Source organism: Corticium candelabrum, chromosome 14 (assembly GCF_963422355.1).
Source record: "Corticium candelabrum chromosome 14, ooCorCand1.1, whole genome shotgun sequence".
In the NCBI taxonomy this organism is placed as follows: Eukaryota; Metazoa; Porifera; class Homoscleromorpha; order Homosclerophorida; family Plakinidae; genus Corticium; species Corticium candelabrum.
This window is the reverse complement of record NC_085098.1, coordinates 6,679,765-6,707,264: the sequence shown is the minus strand read 5'-3', so window position 1 is coordinate 6,707,264 and position 27,500 is coordinate 6,679,765. Positions and strand designations below refer to the sequence as shown.

Sequence of the window (27,500 nt, the reverse complement as noted above, 5' to 3'; positions counted from 1 at the left end):
GAGTACAGATAAAATACAAACGCCGCCCTCGAATAAACGCTGCATTTCAGAAGGAAAATCCTATGGAAGCATACATGAGGCAATCATTTTGCTAGACTACTTGAATACTGTACAGTACAGTAAAAGTAGGTGTTGTTCTCTTGAAGAGATGTCAAACCTACAGCGTGACACTCCCATAAAGCACGGAAAGAGAGCGGTTAACAAATAAAAGCCGCAGTTGGGGTGTTAGCTAAAATAAACGCTCCCGTTTAATTAAACGCCGTAGTTGGGGCATTATCTAAAAATAAACCCCCCTGTTTAATTAAATGCCTCAGTTGTGCCATTAGCTAAAAAATAAACGCCCGTGTTTAATTAAATGCCCCAGTTGGGGTGCTAGCTAAAAAATAAACGCCATCCTCGTTTAAACGCCGCAGTTGGGATGTTAACTAAAAATAAACGCTGTGGCGTTTAATCAAAGAAATACGTTACCATAAATCGTCAGTGTTTAAGAAATGTAAATGTCATGCAACACGTTCATGTGGCCACATGAGTCTCAATATGATTCTCTATCAGGGATGATCTGGATCGGCGGCTACAGGCTCAAGAGTTGGCCAACATACTAAGAGACTTGTGAGGATATACTTACTGGCATATTTCCACGTAACTTTTCGTTAGGAGGTTTTCGTTCTAGTCAAAATCCTGCCGTGTTCTTGGGGTATGTGACATCGGCGCCCGGCAGCCGCGACTACAAGAAACTTATCTCTGATGGCGGCGTTAAGGTAGGAGAGTCGGAACTCTGGTTGTCTTGTATAACGTTTGATTCGTAGGACATTGATGAGACGGACATGGATCGTTGGTGTCAATATATTTTCTATAAGAACCTCATTAGGTATCACAGCATACTGAGATATGCTCAAATTCTGATTTTAATAATTGACTTTGTTATTGTAGATTGGGTTATGCTCGGATTTCTCATAGTGGGTTAAGTGATACTGAAGCTCAGTTAGCCAAGTTCAGATTTACTAAATCGCCGGATGATGCTGACCATGGTAGAATTACAGTTTATCCGGAAGACGTCCCTGAACATCTACACTTCCCATCCAAGTAAGGAAGACATATTATTAGTTTAGGACAGACAGACAGATGGATGGATGGATGGATGGACAGACAGATGGACTGATGGATGGACAGATAGACAGACAGACAGGGAGATGGACTGCCAGACAGAGAGACATATTGACTGATGGACTGATGGGCGGACAGACAGACAGACAGGTGGACTGAAGGAAGGACAGACGTTCAGATGGACTGATGGATGGACAGATAGACAGACAGGCAGACAGACAGATGGTCTGATGGATGGACAGAGACAGACAGATGGTCTGATGGATGGACAGAGACAGACAGACAGATCGACTGATGGATGGACAGACAGACAGACAGACAGATTGTTTTATTCTCTCCCAAACTGTAAATGTAACAATCGCAAAGTGATGGACTGATGGACGGACAGACAAACAGACAGATTCATGATTGACTGATGGACAGACAGACAAACAGACAGATTGACTGATGGACAGACAGACAGACAGACAAACAGACGAGCACTATCAGTTATTGTTTCCATTATAGGTTCGGTTCCTATTACGAACAATCATACAAACGGTGGGACAAGCATCACTACCAAGACAGAACGCCCAAATACTTTCTTCCCTAATAGACTTCAATTCTCTTTACTACGTAAACAGCAATCGTAAACTGTGATCAACTGCGATACCTCTAAGCTATATAGACCTAAGCTATACAGACAGGGCACAATGCCCATAGGATGTGCGATAGTTGCAGGGCAACCATGAACGGCCCAATCTGAAATACCGAATACAAATACAATGTAAATAGATTACCCGATGAGAAACAGCATATTACAACATGTCACGTGTCTATGACATCATACCTTATTAGCTGTCATCAGGCTGTCCAGACACGTTTGGAGGTAAACCTCCGTCATCTCTTGATTTCGCCGGTGCTCGACAATGTATCTGCTCCAACGGCATCCGACGTGTCTTACCCGTGTTGGCCGACGAAGGCAATTTCAATGGCTTTAGTCGGATTTTCTCTCCCGGGTTGTCGAATACCGTTTCCGGTAGGACAAACTCTTGTCTCTGTTCGTTGTCTTGATGTTTTGAGTCAATGTGTTTGAGGATTGGACGGCATGGTAAGACAGGGGAGTGACCATTTGCGGCTGCTAGTAATGGCGGTATGCGACACACTGTGACTGACATGAGATCTTGGGTGTTGAGGAGTTTGTTGTCGCATGGATTTGACGGTAGGAGAGACGGGTGTTGGAGATCACTGGGACGTCTTGTCATTGAAGTCTTTGTTCCCAGTGAAGGTTCTTCTGCCTTTCTGGCACTGTGGGCCTGTGTGATTGATCAGTATGTGATATTTGGTATTAGAATATAAAATATAATAAAATACATTAAAATATATAATATAATAAAATATATTAAAATATATTAAAATATATTAATATATTAAAATATGTTAAAATATATAATATAATAAAATATATTAAAATATATTAAAATATATAATATAATAAAATATATTAAAATATATTAAAACATAAAATATTATTAAAAACATAAAATATACTATAATATAAAAATAATAAAATATATTATTCAAACATATAAAATATTAAAACATAAAAATAACAATTTTTTATATTTTACATATAATAAAATATATTAAAACTTAAAATAATAAATATATTAAAACATATACACTATATTATAATATAAAATAATAAATATATTAAAACATATACACTATATCATAATATAAAATAATAAATATATTAAAACATATACACTATATCATAATATAAAATAATAAATATATTAAAACACATACACTATATTATAATATAAAATAATAAATATATTAAAACATTTACACTATATTATAATATAAAATAATAAAATATATTAAAACATAAAATAATAAATATATTAAAACATATACACTATATTATAATATAAAATAATAAATATATTAAAACATATACACTATATTATAATATAAAATAATAAATATATTAAAACATTTATACTATATTATAATATAAAATAATAAATATATTAAAACATTTATACTATATTATAATATAAAATAATAAAATATATTAAAACATAAAATATATTATGATGATTGTCAGGGTCCTGACCTTCACTCTGTGTCTTCGTCTTCTTTCGTGATTTAACTGTGGTGGTGGGTAGCTTTGATTGAGGTTGATACCGGCTGTTTTATAATCTCTGAGCAGTCCCGAAGTCGACGTGACTGGTGCTCTGTAAAATTCAAATAATTAAATTATTAATATTTCAGCCAGTATTGATTGTGTTGATTTGACGGTACCGTGAATATGAGTGACCCATTGACATACGCTGTCTTACTGGGTCTCTAATCGCTGACTCTGACTCGGTAATGACAACTGGCAATGGCTAAAGAGAGAAGAATTTGTTTAGAAATTTTATTATTTATTTATTTAGTATTTTTATATATTTATTTTTTATTATTTATTTATTTAGTATTTTTATATATTTATTTTTTATTATTTATTTATTTAGTATTCTTATATATTTATTTTTTATTATTTATTTATTTAGTATTTTTATATATTTATTTTTTATTATTTATTTATTTAGTATTTTTATATATTTATTTTTTATTATTTATTTATTTAGTATTTTTATTTATTTATTTTTATTATTTATTTTTATTTATTATTATGTTGCAATTGCATCACGTATGTTGCATATACATGTACTGTAGAGTGAGTCTTCTAATATATTGTTGTTATTGATTTTTATTTATTCATTTTTATTTTTTATTTATTTTTTATTCATTTATTTTTATTTATTTCTATTTTTATCTATTTTTATTGTTTTTATTTATTTTCAGTTCTTATTTATTTTTATTTTTATTTATTTTTATTTCTTATTTATTTCTATTTTTATTTATTTATTTTATTTTATTTTTTACTTGTTTTATTTATTTTCATTTCTTATTTATTTTTATTTATTTATTTATTTACTTTTATTTTTATTTATTTTCATTTATTTTATTTATATTTATTTTTATTTATTTATTTTCATTTATTTTTTATTTATTTTTATTTATTTTTATTTTTATTTATTTATTTTTATTTATTTATTTTTATTTTTATTTTTATTTATTTATTTTCATTTATTTTTATTTATTTTTATTTTTATTTATTTATTTTCATTTATTTTTATTTATTTTTATTTTTATTTATCTATTTTTATTTATTTTTATTTATTTTTATTGTTGTTATGGATAGATAGATTAGCATTTACATTGTTTTGGAAAATCGAGTCGCTTCCTCTTGTTTGTATGAGCGATGAGATTGCATGAGTTGCAGTTCTGTTCGGACCCAGTTCGGTTGTCAGTAGGCTTGCTGATTGATTCTTCATCAGCAGGTTGTGACCGCCTCGCAGTGCCAAAGACGGTGACTTTGCTTGGCCGTACTTCCCACGAGGCATCGGAAGTAGACACTGCACTGTCTCTGCCTCTCTACCAGCAACCACTGTAGTAGCACCAGGCTCTTCTGTCCCATCATGTAGTGAGGTTAAGTGGGTTGTTCCCTTTCTTGGCTGCGCCAGAAGAGATGACATTGTAGTTCCATTATCGTGGTCCAACACTCGTCTATCACTCCTTGCAGACAAACTGTCTGGTATCGACTGGTTGAAGTCCATAACTGCATTGCACAATCGATGATATATCAAAGTGGTGAAATTCTACTGTGGCTGATCATAAATGTTTTAGAACAAATTTTTCATACTTAAACAGACAGCCAGAAAGACAGACAAACAGACAGACAAACTGACAGACAAACTGACAAACAAACTGACAGACAAAGACAGACAAACTGGCAGACAAACTGACAAACAGAAAAACAGACAAACTGACAGTAAGAAAGACAGACAAACAGACAGACAAACTGACATACAGAAAGACAGACTAACTAGCAGACAAACTGACAGACACAAAAACAGACAGACAGACAAACTAACATACAGATGACACACTAACTAACAGACAAACTGACAGACAGAAAGACAGACAAACAAACAGACAAAAAACAGACAGAAAGACAAACAAACTGACAGACAGAGAGACAGACAAACTAACATACAGACAGACAGACAAACTGACAAACAAACAGACAGACAAACTGACGGACACAAAGACAGACAAACTGGTAGACAAAAAGACAGACAAACAGACAGACAAACTGACAGAAAGACAGACAGACAAAAAATGTAGGGTTGGTCTGAAAAAATGTAGGGTCGGTCTGAAAAACTGTGCTGGGTGCATGCCATGTTTTATACACTGGGTAACCAAAACTGCAGAATTCTGGATCCCAGTTATTGAAATCTTGTTGATTTGTTTATGGTATGTGCTACTAAAACGTAGTCTTTACACTACATGCTTTGGTTGTTTGGCTTGCAAGATGTCAAGCAAACACTCCACGTTTCCCTACCAAATATATCGTAAAATGACCTTGTCCATTCCCTACTAATCGCAACTGCTTTGTCTCTCTGCGTTTTCAAACATGTTTGGTATTATACGTACATTTAGAAATAGAGCAGCTGTAAACATTTACGATCAGCAAGTTACTGATGTACGTACCTGGACACATCATGTCAGTTGACTGAGCAGACTTTTTTCCCTTCAGTTTCTTCAACGGTGCTGCTGCTGGTGCCTGTGCAACAAGATCATAGTTGCCATTGTCTGACCCATCAGTAATTATATGATGTCATGTGACATTTGACTCACCCTGCTACCTGTTGTTTCATCCATCACTCTGTCTGCATCTGCAGTTGCCCAGCGAGATCTCATTGCTTTAACATCAGGATGTACGTCTTCGCCCGGATTACTGACTTCTGTACCTCTGCCTTGCTCTGTAGGCTCTTGACTCTGGCCGGATCGACAAATGTGCTCACTGGTGTGTTCCTCGTTAGCATTAGTGATGGAATTAGCTACAGACTCGATTATTCCTACAGGTTTTTTACTTCCATTTTTGCTATCAGAAAGTCGTCTCAATAGCTCCGAGTTCTCTGCAGTTGTGCTCAAGTCTTGCTGCCCTCTAGTATCCACAACTGATTGAGCTTTCTCATCTAATCTCTCCACTGGTTCAGTTTCGCGCTTCTCCACTGAACAAACGTTTGTAAAAGCTGCATGCTCTTGACAATCACTAGCCGTTGGTCTCTGGCTAGCACTCATGGTCAACACACTCTAAGAAAAAAAATAAAAATACTAACCCAGCCCTTTCACTGAAATCAATCAGAGAAAACGCTTTGAGTATGAATAGAATTACTTTCAAAATGTCCAGCATTTCTGTATCTAGTCTGCTTGAATAACGATCATCGAGAGATTTGGATGGTTGCTGTACGGGCGGAAACTTGAGCCCTGAGAAGCGAGGGCTCGTTGAGAATAGATTCATTAGATCATCGGGTAATGGACCCAACACCTTCAAATGGATAGTAACAAATGTGCATGACAGATAAACACATGAACACCAGTGGTAGTCTGAGTACGAGCTCAAACAGACAGAATAAGATGGACAAACAGACAGTTAGTTGACATACAAGTGAGGGGTCGAAGACCTGTATGTGTATCATGATCAGACGGCACACTAAATCACCTTCTGAATGACATATAACTGATCGATTTCACTCTCTCCTGGAAAGACTGGTTTACCATCAGTCAACTCACCCATAATACAACCAATTGACCAAATGTCAATAGCTGGACCGTATGAGCCTCTATACAATCAAAATCTGTCAGACTACCAGTCTACACACATTGAATTCAACATGAAATTCACTGTGAGAATGAATCGTTTACCCAAGAAGAAGTTCTGGAGCTCTGTACCAGCGAGTGGCCACATAGTCAGTATAGGGAGCGCTGCTACTCATTATGCTTCGAGCAAATCCTACCACACCCCACACATAACGTCAACACAGATGACTTGCAATATCGCTCAGATGCATACCGAAGTCGCAGAGCTTCACTACATTATCAGAGCTAATAAGCAGATTCTCTGGTTTGACGTCTAAGTAAAGCACAAGATTATGTGAATTCACAATGACATCTGCAATGTCTGCTCATTAGATTGAAAGGCATTAGCCTCGTTGTACAAATTTAATTGTTTGGATTCTAAGATTTATTGACATACAAACCACTACTGTGATACTAAAAACTATTTCAATCTTTTTGTAACTCAAATTACATCCATACTTGGTAGAAAAGCTATTGCATGATTGGTTGTATTGAAATTAACAAATTTGAGCAATGCAATTAAATAATGCAAAACAAAACAAACTAATTAAAGAACATGTATAGTGTGACCAACCAACAGGTACAGTAGACAGACCAACCAACACAGAGATATATCAATAGACATACAGTACATGCATACATACATATACACTTCGTGTATTTATAAGAGTCTGTACGACTCCAATAAAAACGTACTAAAATTACATCAAATCACAACTCACAATACGCTCTGAAACAAACAGACAGACAGACAGACAGTACAACTTATCGTTTCCCGTATTAGTATTTACCCTGTAATAGTTTGGATTGATAAGAATATATGGACAGACAGATAGACAGACAGACAAGCAGATAGACATGCAGACAGGCAGACAAACAGACAGACAGTTTATCTTAGCTTTAGATCATATTGTTTTTAGATTACTTATTAGTTGTTTACTCGTAAATTTCATAATTAGCAGCGATGGATGATAGTTTGATGTTGGAAAATACATAAAAGACAGATAGACAGGCAGACAGACAGACAGACAGACAGACAGACAGGCAGAAAAATGGCTTGGGTAGTATTTAGTGCTTAGATGGTGTATAATAGTTCAATGCTTGAAAATATATGTATTGACAAACAGATAGACAGACAGACAAACAGACTGACAGACAGACAGAGAGACAGACAGACAGATAGACAGACAGAGAGACAGACAGACAAACAGACAGACAAGTAGACAGACAGACAGATTAGCTTTGATGTATAAAAATATATGAAAATTTGACAGACAGACAGACAAGTAGACAGATAGACAGACAGATAGACAGACAGACAGACATATTTTATTGAGATAGAAAGAGACAGACAGCACACCTTAAAAAGCTGATCATGACCACAAAACCAAACAAACCTGTTAGTCTGCTTACTACAATACAAGAGTACAAATATTTGAAAACATTCAAAATGCTGTCCAATACCTCTGTGAATGACATCGTTCTTATGGCACCAGTGAATAGCTGCTATCAGTTGATACGTGTATGATCTAATAAACACATTAGAACAACTGGCAAATGTAGACAAATCAAAATATCTAACACGGCAGATGTAATGTCAATATTTCTATTTCAACTTTCTACGTACCTGACGAGGCTAATTTCTATGCCATTCGGATGCTCTTCCAAAAGTTGTAAGAAATTCTTCTCAACAAAGTCAAAGACCATGTAGAGCTTGCCTTTTCGACGAAATGTTTCCCTGTGAGAATGGCAATATCACAAGCTTGATAATTGAGCAATGGCAGGAACGTCGATGACAAGCCTAACAACCTTAGACTGACGATGTTCTTGTGCTTGATTTTCTGCAACATGGACAGCTCTCGTGTTATTGCACGTCTTGCCTCACTATCATCTGTTTGAATGACAACAAATTATCATTCCGCAGTCACTTTAATAAATTTTACGCACGCACAGACGCACGCACACACACACACACACACACACACACACACACACGCACAAACACACACACACACACACACACACACACACACACACACACACACACACACACACACACACACACACACACACACGCACGCAGGTACACACACGCACGCACGCGCACGCACGCACACACACACACACACACACACACACACGCACGCACGCAGGTACACACACGCACGCACGCACACACACAATATTAGATAACAAGCATTTACCTTCAGCGTCCTTGAATTTTTTTATTGCAACCCACTCATTGTTCAACTGAACCAAAGAGATAATAAAATGCGACGTCTGAGCGGCAAGCTGGCGACGTCTGCAACTCACTTTATGTCGACATTTCATCACGACGCCGTACGCTCCTGCAGAAAACGCACACAAAAAATTCGTTCTCCCTCGACGGATCGGTCTAGAGTGCAGAGTCGTGTTCTATTCCACTCGACTTACCCTCTCCGATAACCTGCTTGACGACATATTTATTCATTCCGGCCTGCTCGTGCAGTAAACAGACCAGAGTAACCCGGGGTCTTTGCGCACGCCCATAAGGAGGGACTTGCGTCATAGCAACGGTTGAATGACTGAATATACGATGCACATTCTAGGCGTTAGTATACTTTTTAAAACGTCTCCACTACGATATATAAATCGATTTTGCGATAGATATGTTTGCCCGATGATTAGGATTGTGTGGAGTCAGAGCGTTTAGGAATGGACACGCCCACTAGGAGGAGTTCACGTGACACTCATCGACATGGCAACGCTAGACCAGGATTGTGATTACACATACCAGCTAGTAGCGATCGATGGAAACAACACACCAGCGAGATTTTCCGCGAAAATACATCAACGCTCCCGGTCCCATCAGGTCTGTACGGCTCAAATTACGCCGAAATCCACTCGAGTAGGCGTGGTCTAACCCGGAACCTGTACACTTCCCGTTTGACTTTCAGGCCGCCGTCGACGCAACTCTTCAACAGCAGCCATCGCCTCGGACCGACGAGTTATAATGCAGACTACACGTCTAAGTCAATAACGCGAAGCCTACCAGTTCGATCGGGAACGTCGTCGGGAAACAGAAGAAACAACCCACATCCACAGAAAGTAATGGCAGAGTTATTACTCTAAAGCTTGTTGATACAAGTTGTCGTTTCCTAGCCGTTTACGGTTTGGCGTTTTCCATCGAATCTACCGCGTCTGTGTGACACAGTCGAGGTGAACGTGCCGAGGCGCTTGATCAAAAGGGTATGTGCAGACAAGTGCAAATCTACCTACCAGACTGAATACAAAGGTGTTCAACAAGGTGAGACTCTACTGACGTCGTTGTGTGCTCGTGAGTGAATACGTAGAGATGTTTGGGGTTAGGTGATTGCCCACCCGATATTCCTGGGTATCTACTGGAGTCTGTTAGGGTTCCGAGGTATAATTTGGATACGCTCATGAGGAGCACGTACAATTGGCCGAATGTGAGACCTGCTCTCAAGGAGAACACGACAAGATATGGATGTAATGTCGACAAGAGTCTTGCAGCGACAGGAATAGGTAATTAAATGGGTTCATTGGTTCGCATGACAGGCAGACGGACCGACCGAACGACCGACCGACCGAACGAACGACCGACCGAACGACGGACGGACTGAAAGACGGACGGACCAATTGACGAACGGATGAACCTGACGGACGGACGAACCAACGGACGGACTGACGGACCAACGGACGGACGGACGGACTGACGGACGGGCGGGTAAGACATAGGCAAGTAAGCAACACAGGCAAAAAGACAAACCAAGAAATGAAAGACAAAAACAGACATAAAGCAAGACCAATCCCACCAGTAAAATAATGACCACACACACACACACACACACACACACACACACACACACACACACACACACACACACACACACACACACACACACACACACCACACACACACACACACACACACACACACACACACACACACACACACACACACACACACCACACACACACACACACACACACACACCACACACACACACCACACACACACACACACACACACACACACACACACACACACACACACACACACACACACACCACACACACCACACACACACCACACACACACCACACACACACCACACACACACACACACACACACACACACACACACCACACACACACACACACACACACACACACACACACACACACACACACCACATACACATACACACACACACACACACACACACACACACACACACACACACACACACACACACACACACACACACACACACACACACACACACACACACACACACACACACACACACACACACACACACACACACACACACACACACACACACACACACACACACACACACACACACACACACACACACACACACACACACACACACACACACACACACACACACACACACACACACACACACACACACACACACACACACACACACACACACCATCAGTTAACCACCAAATATGTCTTGTCTACTTAGTTCCTACCCTATCGTCATGTGCCAACAGAAAACCATTTTGGACTCTAACTACCTACTCCCAAGACTTCAACAGCAACTCATTCAAACACCAGGTTAACAATATGGCCTCTCTTATTTAATAAAAGATTTTACCTTAACTGATCCTAGAGCAAGAAGCGGATGAATCAAACCATACACGCTGCATCCGACAACACCGTACTCAGTCTGATGAAAATGTGCAACTCGAAAGGTACCCAAACTCAATCCCACACTACTAGACAAATGAGGCTACATCATTGTCTCTTACAGACAAGGTTTATACAGAGCGAGCACTTCAAAGAGCAAAGGAAAGTTACCGACGAGCACCACATAAATACAATGGATCGGCAATGACTGCCTCACGGCACCAAAATTTTTGTCATTGACTGTTTGTTTGTTGATAACGTGTACAAATTGTAATTTCTTATAAGAGCAACATCAAGATATGAGAACATCATAAGCATATTCGATCATCAAGTAGATAGTGTAACACTGAAGCAATACTTTGTGTGTTACGTCAAGAGTCCATAATTATCAAAATTTGTTTGCTGATTCTACTGGATACCATTAGAAGTATTAAGGTCATCCATCGTCTGTGCTAAATTCAAGTGCTAGCTGGTCCTTACCTGGAAGGTTGATGACATCTTCGTTTGACTCATTGATATCACATGCTCTCGATTTCCTTCTCGAGTACATCACAACAAACACTATAGCAACTGCGATTAGAATGCCAACTAGAATGGTGACAACAACAATGATTGTTGTTTTAGATGAGCTTCCACTTCCAGTACCGCTTGAGTTGTTTAATTGTAATTCATAGGAACGATCGATGCTAACAACCTGAACGTTCACCGTCTTCTCTAGTTTGTCTCTGTTTTGCTTCAAAGCGTTGACAAGTTCAGCATTTGGTACAATAACCTCATTGGCACTGCCACTTGAGTGATAATGAGCATACATGGTCACGTTCAAGATAATCATGTCATCAGCAAGTCGCCTGCTACGAGTTATCTTGCTAATTCTTGGTACAACCACTTGGTATCCAAGCAATACACTAAGCTTGCTACCGAAATATCCTGCTGTGTAGATGGACACCGAGCCTTCTTTGACGGAAACAACAAGAAAGACAACTGCATCGCGAACAAATTCCTCCGTGTTTGATGAAATATTGTCGAGAGACGGCGGCCATGCAGTGACCAATGTCAATCGTGTGGGAGGATTAGAGCTACACTGTCCCACATATAGAACTCTGAGTGCAGTCTTCATCTCACAAGCCTTCTCCCTCATAACACATTCACTGCTATACGACATCATGTCACTACCACACACCCCGTGAGACACCCCAGAGGAACAACTCACAGGGCACTTATAACATACCCAACCATCGTCACCATTCAAACAGTCAGAGCAACTTTTCGAACACGTCGGTGGGCCATAACAATCGCTCGTGTTTATAGGCAGTTTACTGTCTTCCAGCAAGATAATCCTGAATAGTCTGAAACCATCTCCAGGCGGCAACCCAACACTTACTAGTACCGGCGCAATTGCAGCACTCATGTGTATATCTCTATTGCTTCTATACACACTCACATCAATAAGCACATAAAACGGCCAGTTGTGCAGCAAATCAAGGTTCAGCTGCAGATCAGGAATAATCATGGACACGTTGCCAGAGAAGTCGTGACTCCATTTGTAGTCTAGAGACGGCAACTTTAATGTCATGTTGACGGACGGTTGAGGCTCTCTGCACTTGTGCACGTCGAATTCTATCTCAGTTCGAATGCCTTCGATTGTGTAGTTGCACTCGAGGTCCTGGCAGCTCGTTCTCGTCGCGCATTTCGCCGGGTGTAGCTGCGATAGGAAGTTTTGACACTCTTGCGATGGCGCGACGTGACGCTGACGACAACCGCTGAACGACACACCGCTGGCGCTTGTTACGCCATCGGGACAGCAACCGTATTCGGTTCCAGAGCAACCGCCGATTGGGATGTCGCCGTTGGAGAAAGAGAGAAGGACAAAGAGGCACAAACCGGTGGCAAACCACATCAGACACAATGATCGATGCCAATCGTAGGGTCACTAGATGCTGTACGCCTACAAAGTACGAATACAAAGAAGTTCGTGGTTTCGTCGCAGCCAGTGACGGAATTGCGAGGGCTCTGATTGGATGCTGCAATACAAGAGTCACCCAGTGTGTGTGAGTGTGTGTGAATGCACTGTTTAGCACCTAACTGCACGTTTACCATATGAATTTCGTATCTATCTATTAGAAGACTGCCTAATAATTTTAGTACAGTGCAAATGTTTAGATGTAAATGACCGGAACCTGTTCAGAGGTTGTAGGGTAGTGCCTAGACGCATGGTTTCGCGTATGTACAAAATCTCTACTTTCTACGAATCGCCAATCTGCCTATCAACGTACTTCTGACGAATTTCTGGACGTGGTCACCACCGGCCGCATGCCACATTGACAATGAATCCTCTGTACACATGCATCACTTACCATAGAAATTCCGTATCCATATAATAAAATGACTGGAATCCGGTTAGAGGTTTCTAGTGGGCGTCGGCTGTAATGGCTATTATGTAAACACGTCGCTTTACAGTGTACAAAGCAATCTTTGATTCTACGAATTCGAATAAATCGCCTATCTGCTTATCAACGTGTTTCTGACGAATTTCAACACTTATGTGGTCACTAGCGGCCTCATGCCACCAGGAACTCACCTTGACATCCTCTCTGTACGTATCCAACTCCCAACTTCCTTACTTATTAGCATCATCACATGAAATTCTAGAGCCTCGCCACAAACGAAACTGCAGTCTCCGCGTCTTTCAGGTTTCTTTCCAAGGTATTCTAACTATTGTTTAGAATATGTCACGTGACCGTTAAGCATGCTGATTGGGCAAACCAAAAACCTTCCAAAAAAACAGACAGGTAAGTGTGACAATTCGCTATTTCATTATTGAAGTTGATTAGGCTACATCTTAGATCTAAAAACTTTCTTATCAAAATATGTCACTGAAATCACACAAAAAATTGGTAACTGCCAGCAGACCTAGAAAGGGCCCTCATACAAACCGCAAAGCAACATCCATAAAATCAGAACAAATTTTCCATATTTTTCATTTAAGTCAAATCTCACACTTTATGCACAACACACCACATCGCCAATCACTGTTCTATTCTTGTCACACAACAGCGTCACATTTTCTCGACACATCGAATTCCGAGTAGATCAAAACCCTTTGCCATCACCATTGCCGTGGCCTCACACAACAGCAACCTGCTCGTATCAACCTTCACAATCTCCCCAGTCATTCGATCCTTTTGAATGCAATAGCAGACATCGTAGAACTCGGTGAATGCCGTTGCCAACTCGTACATGTAATCACACAGATAGTGCGGATACAACTCAGAGATCGACCGGGACACGACTTCTGCAAATTGGACAATACACTTTCCCAGTTTCAGCTCCTTGGGATGCTCTAAGCTGATAGGAATACAAACAGCTTCTTTCCTCAGACTCTCTCGATCGATACCACCCAATCGATAGATGGCACTAACCAGACCAAACACACCGTAATATATTACTAACTAAACCAGTACTAGCCAAAATACTTAGTCCTGGTGTATGCATACAAAAGATACACAGCAGTATTTCCTCGATCTTCCAACATCTACAAACACAAGACACTCACACAACGACACAAACGCATTTACCTAATCGACACACAAACTTTGTCAAACGAGAAGACGTAATCGTTAACACGACATTTCGACAAGTCTGCATACTTTATACAACCATATGCAACAGCCTCCTGCGCAGCCTTTAGTTCTTCAGCAGTCAGCTCCTACTCAACAATTGTGATGTCACGAACGTTTCTTTGCTCTAATGCAATCACAGTAACCAACCTTGTCGCGACCTTTCTCTTTCAATTTTTCCAGTGAGCGACTCAGTCCTTCATTCAGTAGATCGATCAAGCGGACCGTATCTCCAGTTCGTGTTTTGAACTTTTTCCTACAAAAACGCACAACACAAACTCGTGCTACTGCGACCAATGCACGACATCACAATCGCTACTTGTCTTCCCCAAGAACAACACCGAAGCCCACGTGGTTGACTTGAACATGCTCAGGATTGTAATATCCAGCTTGACGAGCAGCAGAAAACACCAAACTAAAATGTTGACCCTAAACATATTTCATTGACAACGAATATCTCACTACACAACAATAACAAATACACCATAATTCAAACCCAATTTAGTAAATTAACAAGCACAAAGTGTGCCACAGCCAATTAGCTATATAGAGGTGTGTGAGTGTGTGTGTGTGTGTGTGTGTGTGTGTGTGTGTGTGTGTGTGTGTGTGTGTGTGTGTGTGTGACTTCAGTCGTCAGGATGGCAAAACCTCGCTGGTATAATTGGTCGCCACGTGAACTCAGTCATCAAATGACAACTTGACGGCCACTTTTTCAAACACTGATTATGAATGTCTCTGATTTCTTAGCTTGCAAATGCCAAGTCATTGACTGGACACTACCATGAAGCGAGAAAACCATTTCTGCCCAACCCAAACAACGAAGACACACACACACACACACACACACACACACACACACACACACACACACGCACGTGCACACACACACACACACACACACACACACACACACACACACACACACACACACACACACACACTACGTCTATATATGTATCCAGATTTCTATGCAAACCAACTACCAATACAACAACCTGCAACATAATGCGAGAATGCTGTATGCACCTGGCCCGAGTCAACAACGTATATGACCCAATCTCCACGCTCATCAAACACACGATGTCGAAGAGCTGTCATGTCCGATGTATCGTATGTGTATCCTCCATCACTCTTCTCAACAGTCAGTGGAACTTTATCTTCTGGCACAAACACAACTTTCCTGCCCTCATCCATAGTTATCAAGCCTATAGAAACGTATACAATGAGTACAAAATAGTTCGTTGACACGATATATGCACCTTTCTCTTCCAAATCCTTTACTACTCCTGGCATCAGAGGTTGATAGAAAGACTCTCCGCGTTCAACTATCTTGATGTCCAACCTATCGTAGATCTTATCAAACTCTAAATATGAACAAACGAAAGTCAAGTAGATAGACATCATTGCATAAATAAAAATAAATTTGACGGTCAACAGAAGTCCATACATTCGTGAGAAAACGACATCCGCAGACAGATAAAATACAAACATGTATAACTAACATACAGATATGTAACAATGAAAGCCGTTGAAGCACTACAGTGCAAGCCTCACCTCCACCATATTAAACATATGGGACATTTATTTGGTCACGTGAGTCATATGTCACGTGACTGGCACACACTACTGTAACCCAATGAAGCAAGAGACAGACGGATAGACAAAGAGAGAGGTAGTTGACAACTACCTTTTCGAGACTCGTCGCAGATCATATTCCAAGCTTTCCTCACATCCGGATCTCCTCCCTGAAGCAAAACAACGTCGTTGTACGCTCGTTTCTTAAACTCTTGGTCTTCATCGAATCGTTTCTTTGATTCCTGCCAATTACACAAGCCATCACTCTAGACTTAACATATCCAATGTTTTTAAAAAAACCTTGTAGAACTTCTGTAGATCTCCTATAGGAGGTGACACAGTCAAGTAATTCGGAAATCTGTCCTTTAAGTGAGCGATCAACATTCCAAACTGTGTTCCCCAATCACCCACATGATTCAGTCTAACACAACAACAATATCATATAAGATGAACTATTGGTGGGAATGTATTTTGGCGGATTGGCAAATTTTTGAGCAACCACTAATATAAAATCTGCCATTAATTTGGCCACTGGGATATGTTGACGTCATCGGGCATTATACGGCGATGTGGTGGTACGTGTGGTGGTACATGTGGTGGTACATGTGGTGGTACGTCACTTGGATGCGGCCAAAAGATGGTTGGTAATCCCTGCTTGCTGTCTGTCGTGCCTATGAATGAGGCCGTGAGGCTACGATGAAGCTGAACTGTCACGTTCATGCGGGTCACGTTCTTTGCACTGACACAGCAGTTCTTCATCACTATACGCAGTTGGAGACCAGTGAGTTAGGAAAATGTGAGCAACGACAACAGCTGTCAATCACAAACTCCTCCATGACCACTTATGGTAAGACATATATCAGTTATCAAACAAACAACGATGTCCAACCGCCAAAATAAAATCTGCCAATATAAACTCCCACCAATTTCATCATACACACACACACACACACACACACACACATGCACGCACACATGCACGCACGCACACACGCACACACGCACGCACACACACACACACACACACACACACACACACACACACACACACACACACACACACACACACACTAGATTGTGCGTCTTACCGAAGAACATCATGTTGAACAAATTCCAACATTCTGGCAATGCAGTCGCCAATGATCGTCGATCTGAGATGTCCAACATGCATCTCTTTGGCAATGTTTGGTGAAGACATATCAACAATGACTCGCTTTCTTCGGTCTACAGCAGGTGGCTTAACGCCGCTCAGAAGAACATCCTTCAATAGATCCGACACAAACGAAGGTCGAAGATACAAGTTGATAAAACCGGGCCCGGCAATTTCAGCCTATTCAACAAGAATAATTCACCACTGTTGTGTCAATTCCAGCAAATTCTGTATGCTTTTAATGTTAGTCGTTTCGTAAGACTGATAAACCAAGAAATCGTGTATTATATGTTTGACAGCAGTCGTGTGACTTCAATACTACAGTACATGCACTCTAGCGCATATCATTAAAAATAAAGCGGCAGTCACTCTGGCTGAGCATTTTTGTACACAAGTCAAGAAATTCTTGTTTCCATAAGGACATGCAGGCGGACAGTCATTATTCATTATTTAATATTAATATGTTTGTAGTTACAGCAAACTATCTAAACATATTAGCATCGACTGGCACTAAAGCTCTGAAAGTTCGTTATCAAGTTTGGCTCTTACTAGTTCAGCTATAAGCTATAAGAAAAGAGACTTAGTAAAAGTCACGAGACTTGGCGAGTAGCGTACTCCAAACGTATAGGGCTGAACCGACTTCTGGTCTGGGGACTATGTGGCTGGCTGGCTGGCTATGTCTGTCACGCTGCAGGAATGTGCCACGCCTCCTTTGTGTGGCCTAATCACGAAGCATTAATTCCTTTATGTCGTACGTGGCAACCAAAGACAATGAATGAACAGCCAACCTTAGACGCAAAACTTTCATGAGAGAGTTTTATTACCAGAACAGTGTAATTCATGTTTGCGATTGCTAGGATCTGTCGGAAATAAACAACAGACTCACTTGTCTACAACTGCTGACCCGAAATCGATCGCTTTCTTTGTTTTACGATATTTATACGGGAATCTAACATACGTAACCATGAGAGATTCTATGTCCCATATATGATGACTCTACTTACGACTACAGACTTTACGATCTTTTGCGGTTACGCGAAACGACAGTCGCTGTGTAGGATTCTTTTATACATTTTACAAGTAGCACATCTAGAAAGAAAATAGCGCGTATATTTGTAATTCTTTGCGGCAATTACTCCTCCTAGTGTACGTGGTGTTCAGGACTTCGAAGGCTCATAGCTGTAGAAGTGACGGTGTAAACACAGCTTCAATTACTAATATTGATAAAACCGTTTTATTATATTTGAGGATAAAATTTTTCAGACTTCTTGGGCAGCGTCAGTTCAGTTAAGCTCTCACAGTAAATACAGATAGGTCCATCCGATCCATAGACCATGTAATAATGAATAACGAAACTTAGTTCATTTTCCCAGAATGTGATGGGGTGGTGACGATAAACTGTATATCAAGTTTGCCTGGCCTAATAACCTGCCCGATTCGTGCATGTTGGATAACAGAAGATTCTTTACTTGTGACAACTTTAGCTGTAAAATGGTTACCGCCTCTATCCCTCGACGTGACCAGTTGAGCTATGCTGTCAGTATAGAATCACTCTGTTCTGTTTAGGTGGACAAGAAAGCAACCAATGCATGTGCGTTCTAGTGTACGTTGGCAGAGAGTGATCGTGGAAAATGACATGCCCATACAGACACACCTGCACGAGACTGGTTTGAGGCTACCTACCTACTTACATAGTACATACATACACACGTACATACAGACTTGGACAAAATTATAGGGACACCCCGCTGTGGGTATGTAGTAACAAAATAATTAGATCACAATTTACCAACTATCAATATTGTTAAGAACTTAAATAGTTACCGCGTTGATTGTTAGGTTTCTTGAGAATACTGTAGACCTAAATTGTTTTCTTTACGTTTCGCATTACGGAAAACGAGACCTAAAAGTGTATGACGTCATGACTGCGTAAGCGTCGTAAGTTAGACTCTCTCTGATTTTGTTTAGTGGCTTTTAAAAAAAGCCGATTTTACTAACGCGAAGGAAATTGAAGCCCTTCACCAGTTCCTCAGTACCAAGTGTTCCCGCCTCTCGCCCTCCTGTTTGCGTCCAAACGTCGCGGAACACTTTCTGCCAAGTTCCGGACACGCACGGCTGGAATCTGCTGCCATGCCTCTTGTAGAGCATTCCAGAGCTCAGCTGCAGTTCTCGGTTCGTGACAGTTGGCAGCAGTTTTGAGTTCATGCCACAAGTTCTCAATTGGATTCGCATCAGGCGAGTTTGGCGGCCTGTCCAACAATGTGACGTCATGCTGGTGTAGCCATTGTCTTGTTGACCGAGACGTGTGGATTGGTGCATTGTCCTGCTGGAAGACAAAGTCGTCTCCTATCAGTGCCGCTGCGTCTGTAAGCATGTGCTCCTCCAGAACCTGTCGGTACGCCGTGCTGTCCAAACGACCTTCCAGTTTCACCAGAGACCCCACACCATGTCAACACATCGATCCCCACACCATCACACTAGCCGCGTGCTGGACCGTACGGTCACAACATTCAGGGAGAAATTCCTCACCTTTGCGACGCCAAACGTAAAGAGCACCATCATTTCCTATGCTGACTTTTGACTCATCTGTAAAAAGAACAGATTTCCAGTCATCCAAAGTCCATTGTGTGTGAGTGGTTGCCCATCCCAGTCGCAAACGCCGATGGTTTTCTTTTAGCAGTGGTTTTTTCTAGGCCTTCGAGCGTTCACTCCTGTCTCACTGAGACGACGACAGACTGTTCTACTTGACACCTGCTTGCCGGTTTCATCAGCCAGCTGATACGAGAGCAGTCGTGATGGTGCTCTGCGGTTCTGCAGTGCCATTCTCTTCAGTCGATGATCTTCCCGGATTGTCGTTGCCTTCCCACGTCCAGATCGTTTTTCATAATCGCTGCTGCCATGGGAAAGCCGTTGCAGGCACTGATGAACCGAATTCCTGGAGTGGCGGACAAAAGCTGCGATCTGACGCACAGAATGGCCAACTGAGTGAAGGACTTCAATTTTCCCTCGCATTTTTGGACTCAACTGTTTGACTCAAGGCATCGCTGCAACTCGTGAAATATCGCACGAAACAAGACTCTGCAACTGCGTGCAGCTGAATGTTCAGGCTAACTTATCGCCTAAGTTTGGCGGGCTCAAGGGCAGCTGACATTTTGGCGGTAGCAGTTTGAGATTTTGCTACGTAAAACGTGGACCGGAAGTGGCATGTCAATGTTCTTTTGTTGCTATAACTTTTTTAGTTTTTGTCTAGCAGGATGTTTTTGTAATAAATTAGTGTCGCATGATTTTTGAATACATTGAAGTTTGTTTATTGAATAAACTGGCAAAACAATTCAAATTGTGATGACATGCACAAAATCAATGCGCAAAAACAGATGATTCGCCTTTTTTCATAACGTTGATAAGAGGACCCACAAAATTGCTTTCACTCTCTACTACAGAGCATTCTTAGATTGTATGCCAAGAATGAGCATCCAAGAGAGATGAATGTGTACCAAGACAAGAAAAGTAGGAATGGCCGTCTTCCTTCTTCAAAGCAAACTAGATGCGCAGTAGGTAGTAAGTACAGCTGCAGTCTTGAACACAAGCTATCTTACATACTAACAATGGCGCAATCCATGAAAAAAGAAATTCAAAAAACATTTGGTTTTGGTAAAGAAAAATTCAGTGCCAAAGTTAGACTAGACACAAAAATGCCAGGTGTCCCTATAATTTTGTCCAAGTCTGTACATACATACATACATACATACTCATGTATCATCATGGTACATTTTAATCATGATGTCTTGTGTTCACTCACAGTCGTGACGTCATAATCTGCTTGAGCGACTTCAAGCCTTAAAGATGACCGCTCACGATTCACCCACGATTCACCAAGCACATGCAGATGCACCCACACAAAACTTGAAAACGTGCTACGATTTCAAGTTGTGTCCTAACGAAGCAGAGCAAGCAAACATCTTAGGATGCACCACGTTCTACGACATACAGAAATGCAAATAACATTGTTGTCCGCCATGGCAGTTTCGCTCCTCGTACTTGACATTTTGAGAAAGCTAACGACAAGTGTGTTAGGTTCTTTATCCACACATTTACCATTTACCATCTTGAAATAGCTTGCTGTTGAACGACAAAGCACTTTAGCAATCGTTTTCTTGGTGCACGTGACCCGGAAATGGGTGGAAACAAGAGCATCATCGTGCACTATCGTGATGGCCTCCGAAACTCGGAGCGTCAAACTAGCCAAGTAGAAGTGCCGGATGCCGCCAACAATGCAGATCATGCATCTATAGTGCATGATAGCTACTGGCCTCGAAGGTCCAGACCCATTTTCGGGTCACGTACGTGCAACAAGGAAATGATCGATAAATCGCTTTGTTGTTCGACAGCAAGCTATCTCAAACTGGTAAATGGCAAATGTGTGGATAAATATGATTTCTCGTTTGTGTGGGTGTGTCTGCACGTGCTCGTGAATTCGTGAGCGGGCACCTTTAGTGCCAAAGCTTTGCTTCGCCCAAATCCATCCCAGGAGACACCATAGTGCCAGTTAGCCACCCCTGCTAATACAAAATGCTCTATAGGTCTGGGTGTCCGAGGCAGGGTCTGGACCTCCAAGGCTACTCGTTTTGGCATTCTAGTAATCTGAACAACTTCACTATTCCAAACAGGGCTTGGCACGAAGCTGATACAACAATTAATTTTAACATTTAATTTCAAGTGCTCAGCCCACCGTCTTAGACTCTATTGAGCACATACTGTGATACAGAAATTCATGACTAACAAGAGATATTAATATTAATTAATTCAACCCTACATGTTAACGAGATCTCACCTTCTCGACAACTTCATCAGCAGGCATATGTTTCAATATACTAGCGGCTATTTCTCTCGGTGGGACACTCTTCCCTTGCATCGCCTTCAACGTCTACAACCAATAATCAATCAGACACCCAACAACGAAACAATGCAAATGCTCTACTTGAGCTATGCTCATTGCACTGTTGCATTGGTAGTCAGCACCCTTCTTAGCTGGCAGGACTATAACTGGAGGCTTTGCCAGGGTAGGGAAAGCTGCTCGAATGGCTTGAGCACACACAGCAGACACACGACCAACCACAGAAGGCATCCTTGGTACAAGTTTAGCTTCTTCTTCGGCAATACTCTAAAAACGACATCCAATGTTAACTTCCGGTATACACAATACACATACATGTGGCCACGCCCACGCTCGTGCACACTTCCTGTTTCCTCGATCTCACCCGTTTCAAGTGCAAACGCTGATATTTTAGCTTGTTGTTGTCTGATTCTAAACGGATTAACTCGTCGTCTCCGGAAGAGCGCGACTGAGCGGCTTGTTCGAGAGCAGCGATTTGAGAGCGAAGTTGCTGAACGAGCTTTTCCTATAAAATATTAAGACATCATCGTGTGCCTTTCATCTGTTATAAAATCAACCGACTGCTTGCTCGGCTCGTTCGATGAACGGACGAATATCGCTGGCCATGTGTTAGCAGACGCGGGCATGCGCAGTCTAGGCAACAAAGTAGGTCTGTAGGTATACAGATGCAAAGGAGGCTGCGGTCAGCTAAACTAACGACTGTGCACGATGATGCTTTTGTTTGCAGCAGTATAACGAAGAAAGAAAATATTGACGAAACAAAAGGGAAGAAAAGGAAGAGACCTGCGAATAAATCTCGTCCGGAAAGGAAAAAGGCAAGGACAACTAGCAAGTCCATTCAGGAGGATCATGACGTCAGTAAAGATGATGACGTCAGAGCGGAAAAATCTAACCAATCAAATTCCAAGTTTGGGTCATCACGTGGTATGAACACGGATGATGTCATGAAAACAGAACCAGAAGTGCAAGTCGATGTGAAATCTGTGCCAATGAAGGCAGAGACAAAGGCAGGGACGAAGCCGCTGTATGTGGGTGCTCATGTGTCGATAGCCGGCGGACTAGAAAATGCTGTTTTCAATGCCGTCTCGATTGGAGCAAATTGTTTTGCCCTGTTTCTTTGTTCGCAGCGTCAATGGAAGAAAAAACCTCTTAGTGAGGAAACAGTCGAGGCTTTCCGGACTGCGTGCGAAAAGCAAGGATTTAGTTCAGACAGTATTCTTCCTCATGGATCATACCTGTTGAATCTTGGCTCACCAGATGAAGAAACGCTAGCAAAGAGTAGAGACTCTCTAATTGATGAGATGAGTCGCTGCCAGAGACTTGGTATTTGCTTGTACAATTTCCATCCTGGCTCTACTTGTGGAAAAATTTCAGTTGAAGAGTCAGTGAAACGCATCGCTACTGGCATCAATCTCGCACACGCTGAAACCGAAGGTGTGACGGCAGTGATTGAGAATATGTGCTGCCAGGGATCAACTGTTGGTGGGAAGTTTGAGGAGCTACGAGATATCATTAATATGGTTGATGATAAGAGTCGAGTCGGCGTCTGTTTGGATACCTGCCATGCATTTGCTGCCGGCAACGATCTTCGTACGAAAGAGGGATATGAAAGGATGATGTCAGAGTTTGATGAAACGATCGGTTTGGAGTTTCTAAAGGCTATTCATCTTAATGACTCGGTTGGTGATGTTGGCTGTCACTTGGATAGACATGAGAACATTGGTAAAGGAAAGATCGGTCTGCAGGCGTTCAAGTATGTGATGAATGATCCTCGGTTGAGAGGAATACCAATGATCCTGGAAACACCAGGAAAGTAAGATATTTGACGTGCTTGATATTTGATGTGCACATATCACGTGACTTTATTTTATTGATTTAGTGTTGATGATGCTACTGAGATTGTGAAGTTAAGAGGTTTGGCAGAGTTCTAATGCTAGAAGTAACGGTCTTGATTTTGATATCTATTACTATCCTTCTGCATGTTTGTCACGCATGCAAGAGCATGTATGGTAAACGACAAACAGAGCAGCCTTTTATTCGTTACCGTGGTTGTGTAGTTGGCTGTTTGGTTTGGTTAATAAATACAATTTCACATGGTAGTTCAGAACCCTACTCATTTTAGAAATTGTCTTGCGGCAAATTAGTAGCTACAGTTTGCCTCCTATCTCATATGAATTGGCAGATCTTGACCACTACATATGATCAAGTGATTTTGTATACAAATTCCATCTCATCACTGTTGTCTATTGTATATACTGTAGTGTAGCTAATTTATTTATTTACAATAGATATTTAATTCAGAGTGTTGTTTGTCCGTTGTATGATAGACCTGCAGGATTCCGGGCAGACACCTAAATCGAGTGACAATGAACTACTCATTAGCTACAGTTCAACCTTCAACGGTCTCTCTCTCTCTATGATATACGGGGTATCTCACACTATTCAATGAGCCGTCTATCTACTCACCAATGGGAGACAAAACCGAAACTGTAATGTACAGTATACCTAACTGCCATCTTTGTCTGTACGTGACACCCGTCTCGATCAGCTTCATGTCCAAGAATCCACGTGAAATGTTTGGTAGGTGTGCGTACACTACTACCTGTATAGTGTCAGGAAAGCGTGAGACACAAGACGGAAAGTTCAAGTCCAGAAATGCTGTTTCCACGACTAGACCGGATCACAAGCCTGTCCGTGCATGCTGATAATTCTGTCTAGACAAGAGCTAGAGTTGAAGCGTTTAGAAATTGAAATTGTCTACATCCGTAGGTAGGCTACATGCTTACTACATCGACTGCATCACAATCTGATGCTACGCAAGACAAATATAGCAGTGCTAGCAACGCGCTCGTTTTCGTCAACCTACTCAATCATCAGCATCTTCGTCCATGTAGACAGGATTGACAACCGTCGTTCCCTCGTGGGCAGTGTCATAGACGGGGTTCGATTTGATTCTTTCGTCATACATCGGGTTGTCGAAGCCTTCCAGGGTAGCGGTAGCGTTTTCTGAAACATTCGAGAACGAAACGACACCCAATTTGTCTCCTGGCAGACTCGACGTGCCAAAGCCTTGACTATGGCTCAACCCCTGCTTCTTGCTTTGTCGTCTCTGTACGACTAGAACGACAATGACGACAGCAAGAATGAGTACGACGCCTCCGGCAGCCCCAATACCGATGTAAATCTTCGTGTTGTCGTCATCGCCTGGCGACGTTTGTCCTTCCACAACTACAGTTGGGGAGACTTCAACAATTTCGATTCTACTCTTCACAGCAATCTCCGGCAATACGATTCCTTCGACGCCCGAAATAGTAAAGAGATTTACAAGAGCACGGCTTAGTGCACGGGCTTTCTCCGTGTCTCCGCCGGTCAGAAAAAAGATGGAGTAAATCAGTGCGCCGCCATCTTGCTCTGAAGGCGGAACGCGAACGATACCGGCACCGCTGGTGTTGCCTTGAAGGATGCCATAGATGGCCTGCTTGAACGCCTCGTAGTTAAAATTCGCCTGATTCTCTCTTGAAATAGTCACTTCCACGTTAGACCCGCACACTGGACAGCACGCACCTGCCGGAGTGATTGGATTCTCGCAATCAAGGTCACCTCTACTGGTACAAGTATCATGAACATAAGTGCGACACCCCTCCTGGATGAAGTTCGCGTCGTCCATGCTATTGCCGCAAGGACAACCCGCGCTATCCGAGCATGTTAACCCACTAATGCTCAGAGACGTTTCCTGATCTCCTTTATGGATTAACTGAAATTGACGCTTGCCTTCCACATTCAGCAACAACTCCTGTAGCCCATCGTTGGACAACGCATCCCCTTGATATTGCATGCTCTTCACCACCACTTTGCGATCGATAGACACGCTGAACGAGGACCGGTCCGGAAAGATGACGTCGTCGTGCTCGCAAGGAATACGATTCAAAGGCAAATCGACGTCCAACTCGTGGCTACTCAATTTATCAACCGTTTCCCACTGTCTAACGTCGTACCAGTTCTTCCGTTGACCGCCAATAAACTCGATATCGCCTCCTGCTCTCGACCCGCCATCATCACACTCGCTGTCGTTGCTGAACGTGATGGATATGCCACTGTCGAGTATGAGGCTGCCGTCGAGTGGAAAAACGATTTCGTTCACGACGACGTCGCTGGCGACGAAGATGGAATAGCTTGTCGAGTCGAGCTCCTGGAAAAGGACGTGGTCGGCGCTGCACGGCAGGTCGCTTCGATCCCAGTTGTTCTTGTTGTGCCAGTTTGTGTTGGCCGTCCAGCGTTTTGTGTCGGCGAGGAGAGACTGGAAGAGTGCGAAGTAGAGAAGACAACGAAACACTGCTTTAGACATCGTTAAGGTAAACACACCGTACGGCACGAAAACGAGGCTACACCGCGTGATGTTAAGGAGGCCACGTCTCGTGACGTCACGAGATAAACTGGGCATGTCGTCGTTTGGTGTACACCAGCCCTCCGTCTGTCTGTCAACATAAAACGGCAAGACCGTTTGGCAGAGCGGCCTGAAAATTCTACCAACGACGTAACTTTTGACGGATAACATGGTATATGGTTTTGACGTTCAACCCAATTGGGTCCCCTATTCATTTGACACTTGCCTTCACTCGCGCGTGAATTTCTCTACAACAGCGCATCGGATTTCCACCAAATTCGAAATGCTCATTCCTGACCTCGGACGGTACGCACGGAGCTTGTCGTTTATTACCGGCGACATCAATAAAAGCAAGATATTTTTT

The 27,500-nt window shown here is 41.8% G+C and overlaps 7 protein-coding genes across 9 annotated transcripts in view; 3 read left to right on the top strand and 4 right to left on the bottom strand.

The window, feature by feature from the left end:
* The window catches only part of LOC134189375 (PGAP2-interacting protein-like), a 7,867-nt gene extending 6,119 nt beyond the window's left edge, over positions 1-1,748 (top strand). The window contains exons 10-14 of the mRNA XM_062657613.1: positions 553-609; positions 671-758; positions 807-868; positions 931-1,083; positions 1,612-1,748. Of these exons, the coding sequence (XP_062513597.1) occupies positions 553-609; positions 671-758; positions 807-868; positions 931-1,083; positions 1,612-1,696 (445 nt within the window). The 3' untranslated portion in view covers positions 1,697-1,748. The remainder of the gene's footprint in view (positions 1-552; positions 610-670; positions 759-806; positions 869-930; positions 1,084-1,611) is intronic.
* Positions 1,705-9,394, bottom strand: LOC134189374 (serine/threonine-protein kinase MAK-like). Of its 2 annotated transcripts, XM_062657612.1 has the most exons (17): positions 9,280-9,394; positions 9,160-9,194; positions 9,051-9,096; positions 8,656-8,737; positions 8,474-8,584; positions 8,311-8,375; positions 7,061-7,120; positions 6,913-7,000; positions 6,710-6,830; positions 6,383-6,535; positions 5,842-6,300; positions 5,695-5,767; positions 4,359-4,759; positions 3,397-3,482; positions 3,209-3,329; positions 1,934-2,399; positions 1,705-1,845 (listed from the first exon to the last, which is right to left on the bottom strand). In XM_062657612.1, exons 1-16 carry the CDS (start codon positions 9,392-9,394, stop codon positions 1,938-1,940), a joined length of 2,478 nt encoding a protein of 825 aa, XP_062513596.1. In that variant the 3' UTR covers positions 1,705-1,845; positions 1,934-1,937. The 2 variants fall into 2 exon arrangements, with proteins under 2 accessions (XP_062513596.1, XP_062513595.1); XM_062657611.1 differs by having other exon boundaries at positions 9,051-9,194.
* A 94-nt stretch (positions 9,395-9,488) lies between these two features.
* LOC134189377 (testis-expressed protein 26-like) lies at positions 9,489-11,877 on the top strand. Its single transcript, XM_062657615.1, has 7 exons — positions 9,489-9,697; positions 9,783-9,933; positions 9,988-10,132; positions 10,195-10,371; positions 11,353-11,444; positions 11,500-11,581; positions 11,641-11,877. Exons 1-7 carry the CDS (start codon positions 9,636-9,638, stop codon positions 11,754-11,756), a joined length of 825 nt encoding a protein of 274 aa, XP_062513599.1. The 5' UTR covers positions 9,489-9,635; the 3' UTR covers positions 11,757-11,877.
* Positions 11,752-14,206, bottom strand: LOC134189376 (uncharacterized). The gene has a single exon (XM_062657614.1). It carries the CDS (start codon positions 13,411-13,413, stop codon positions 11,953-11,955), a length of 1,461 nt encoding a protein of 486 aa, XP_062513598.1. The 5' UTR covers positions 13,414-14,206; the 3' UTR covers positions 11,752-11,952.
* Positions 14,207-14,476: 270 nt separating this feature from the next.
* On the bottom strand, positions 14,477-23,387 carry LOC134189367 (arginine--tRNA ligase, cytoplasmic-like). 2 transcript variants are annotated; one of them, XM_062657604.1, is made up of 14 exons: positions 23,314-23,387; positions 23,117-23,257; positions 22,837-23,019; positions 22,690-22,782; positions 17,797-18,038; positions 17,009-17,129; positions 16,821-16,950; positions 16,393-16,497; positions 16,160-16,338; positions 15,453-15,562; positions 15,284-15,389; positions 15,109-15,222; positions 14,990-15,048; positions 14,477-14,930 (listed from the first exon to the last, which is right to left on the bottom strand). In XM_062657604.1, exons 1-14 carry the CDS (start codon positions 23,356-23,358, stop codon positions 14,573-14,575), a joined length of 1,986 nt encoding a protein of 661 aa, XP_062513588.1. In that variant the 5' UTR covers positions 23,359-23,387; the 3' UTR covers positions 14,477-14,572. The 2 variants fall into 2 exon arrangements, with proteins under 2 accessions (XP_062513588.1, XP_062513587.1); XM_062657603.1 differs by having other exon boundaries at positions 16,160-16,497.
* On the top strand, positions 23,383-24,849 carry LOC134189370 (probable endonuclease 4). The gene is made up of 2 exons (XM_062657606.1): positions 23,383-24,565; positions 24,632-24,849. Exons 1-2 carry the CDS (start codon positions 23,418-23,420, stop codon positions 24,681-24,683), a joined length of 1,200 nt encoding a protein of 399 aa, XP_062513590.1. The 5' UTR covers positions 23,383-23,417; the 3' UTR covers positions 24,684-24,849.
* Positions 24,850-25,408: 559 nt separating this feature from the next.
* Positions 25,409-27,132, bottom strand: LOC134189368 (protein amnionless-like). Its single transcript, XM_062657605.1, has one exon. The coding sequence runs from the start codon at positions 27,095-27,097 to the stop codon at positions 25,619-25,621; it is 1,479 nt and encodes a 492-aa protein (XP_062513589.1). The 5' UTR covers positions 27,098-27,132; the 3' UTR covers positions 25,409-25,618.
* Between the last annotated feature and the right edge of the window lie 368 nt (positions 27,133-27,500).

Coding starts and splice junctions, on each gene's coding strand:
- LOC134189374 (XM_062657611.1), bottom strand. CDS start 9,394: ATGACGCAAGTCCCTCCTTATGGGCGTGCGCAAAGACCCCGGGTTACT. Junction 7,121..8,310: donor GAACGATGTCATTCACAGAG/GTATTGGACAGC, acceptor TGCTTTACTTAG/ACGTCAAACCAGAGAATCTG. Junction 6,536..6,709: donor AGTTATATGTCATTCAGAAG/GTGATTTAGTGT, acceptor ATCCATTTGAAG/GTGTTGGGTCCATTACCCGA.
- LOC134189377 (XM_062657615.1), top strand. CDS start 9,636: ATGGAAACAACACACCAGCGAGATTTTCCGCGAAAATACATCAACGCT. Junction 9,698..9,782: donor AACGCTCCCGGTCCCATCAG/GTCTGTACGGCT, acceptor TTTGACTTTCAG/GCCGCCGTCGACGCAACTCT. Junction 10,372..11,352: donor TCTTGCAGCGACAGGAATAG/GTAATTAAATGG, acceptor TTGTCTACTTAG/TTCCTACCCTATCGTCATGT.
- LOC134189376 (XM_062657614.1), bottom strand. CDS start 13,413: ATGTGGTTTGCCACCGGTTTGTGCCTCTTTGTCCTTCTCTCTTTCTCC.
- LOC134189367 (XM_062657603.1), bottom strand. CDS start 23,358: ATGGCCAGCGATATTCGTCCGTTCATCGAACGAGCCGAGCAAGCA. Junction 16,498..16,820: donor CTGCGACGAGTCTCGAAAAG/GTAGTTGTCAAC, acceptor GTTCATATTTAG/AGTTTGATAAGATCTACGAT. Junction 15,563..16,159: donor ACGTTGTTGACTCGGGCCAG/GTGCATACAGCA, acceptor AAATATGTTTAG/GGTCAACATTTTAGTTTGGT.
- LOC134189370 (XM_062657606.1), top strand. CDS start 23,418: ATGCAAAGGAGGCTGCGGTCAGCTAAACTAACGACTGTGCACGATGAT. Junction 24,566..24,631: donor ATCCTGGAAACACCAGGAAA/GTAAGATATTTG, acceptor TTATTGATTTAG/TGTTGATGATGCTACTGAGA.
- LOC134189368 (XM_062657605.1), bottom strand. CDS start 27,097: ATGTCTAAAGCAGTGTTTCGTTGTCTTCTCTACTTCGCACTCTTCCAG.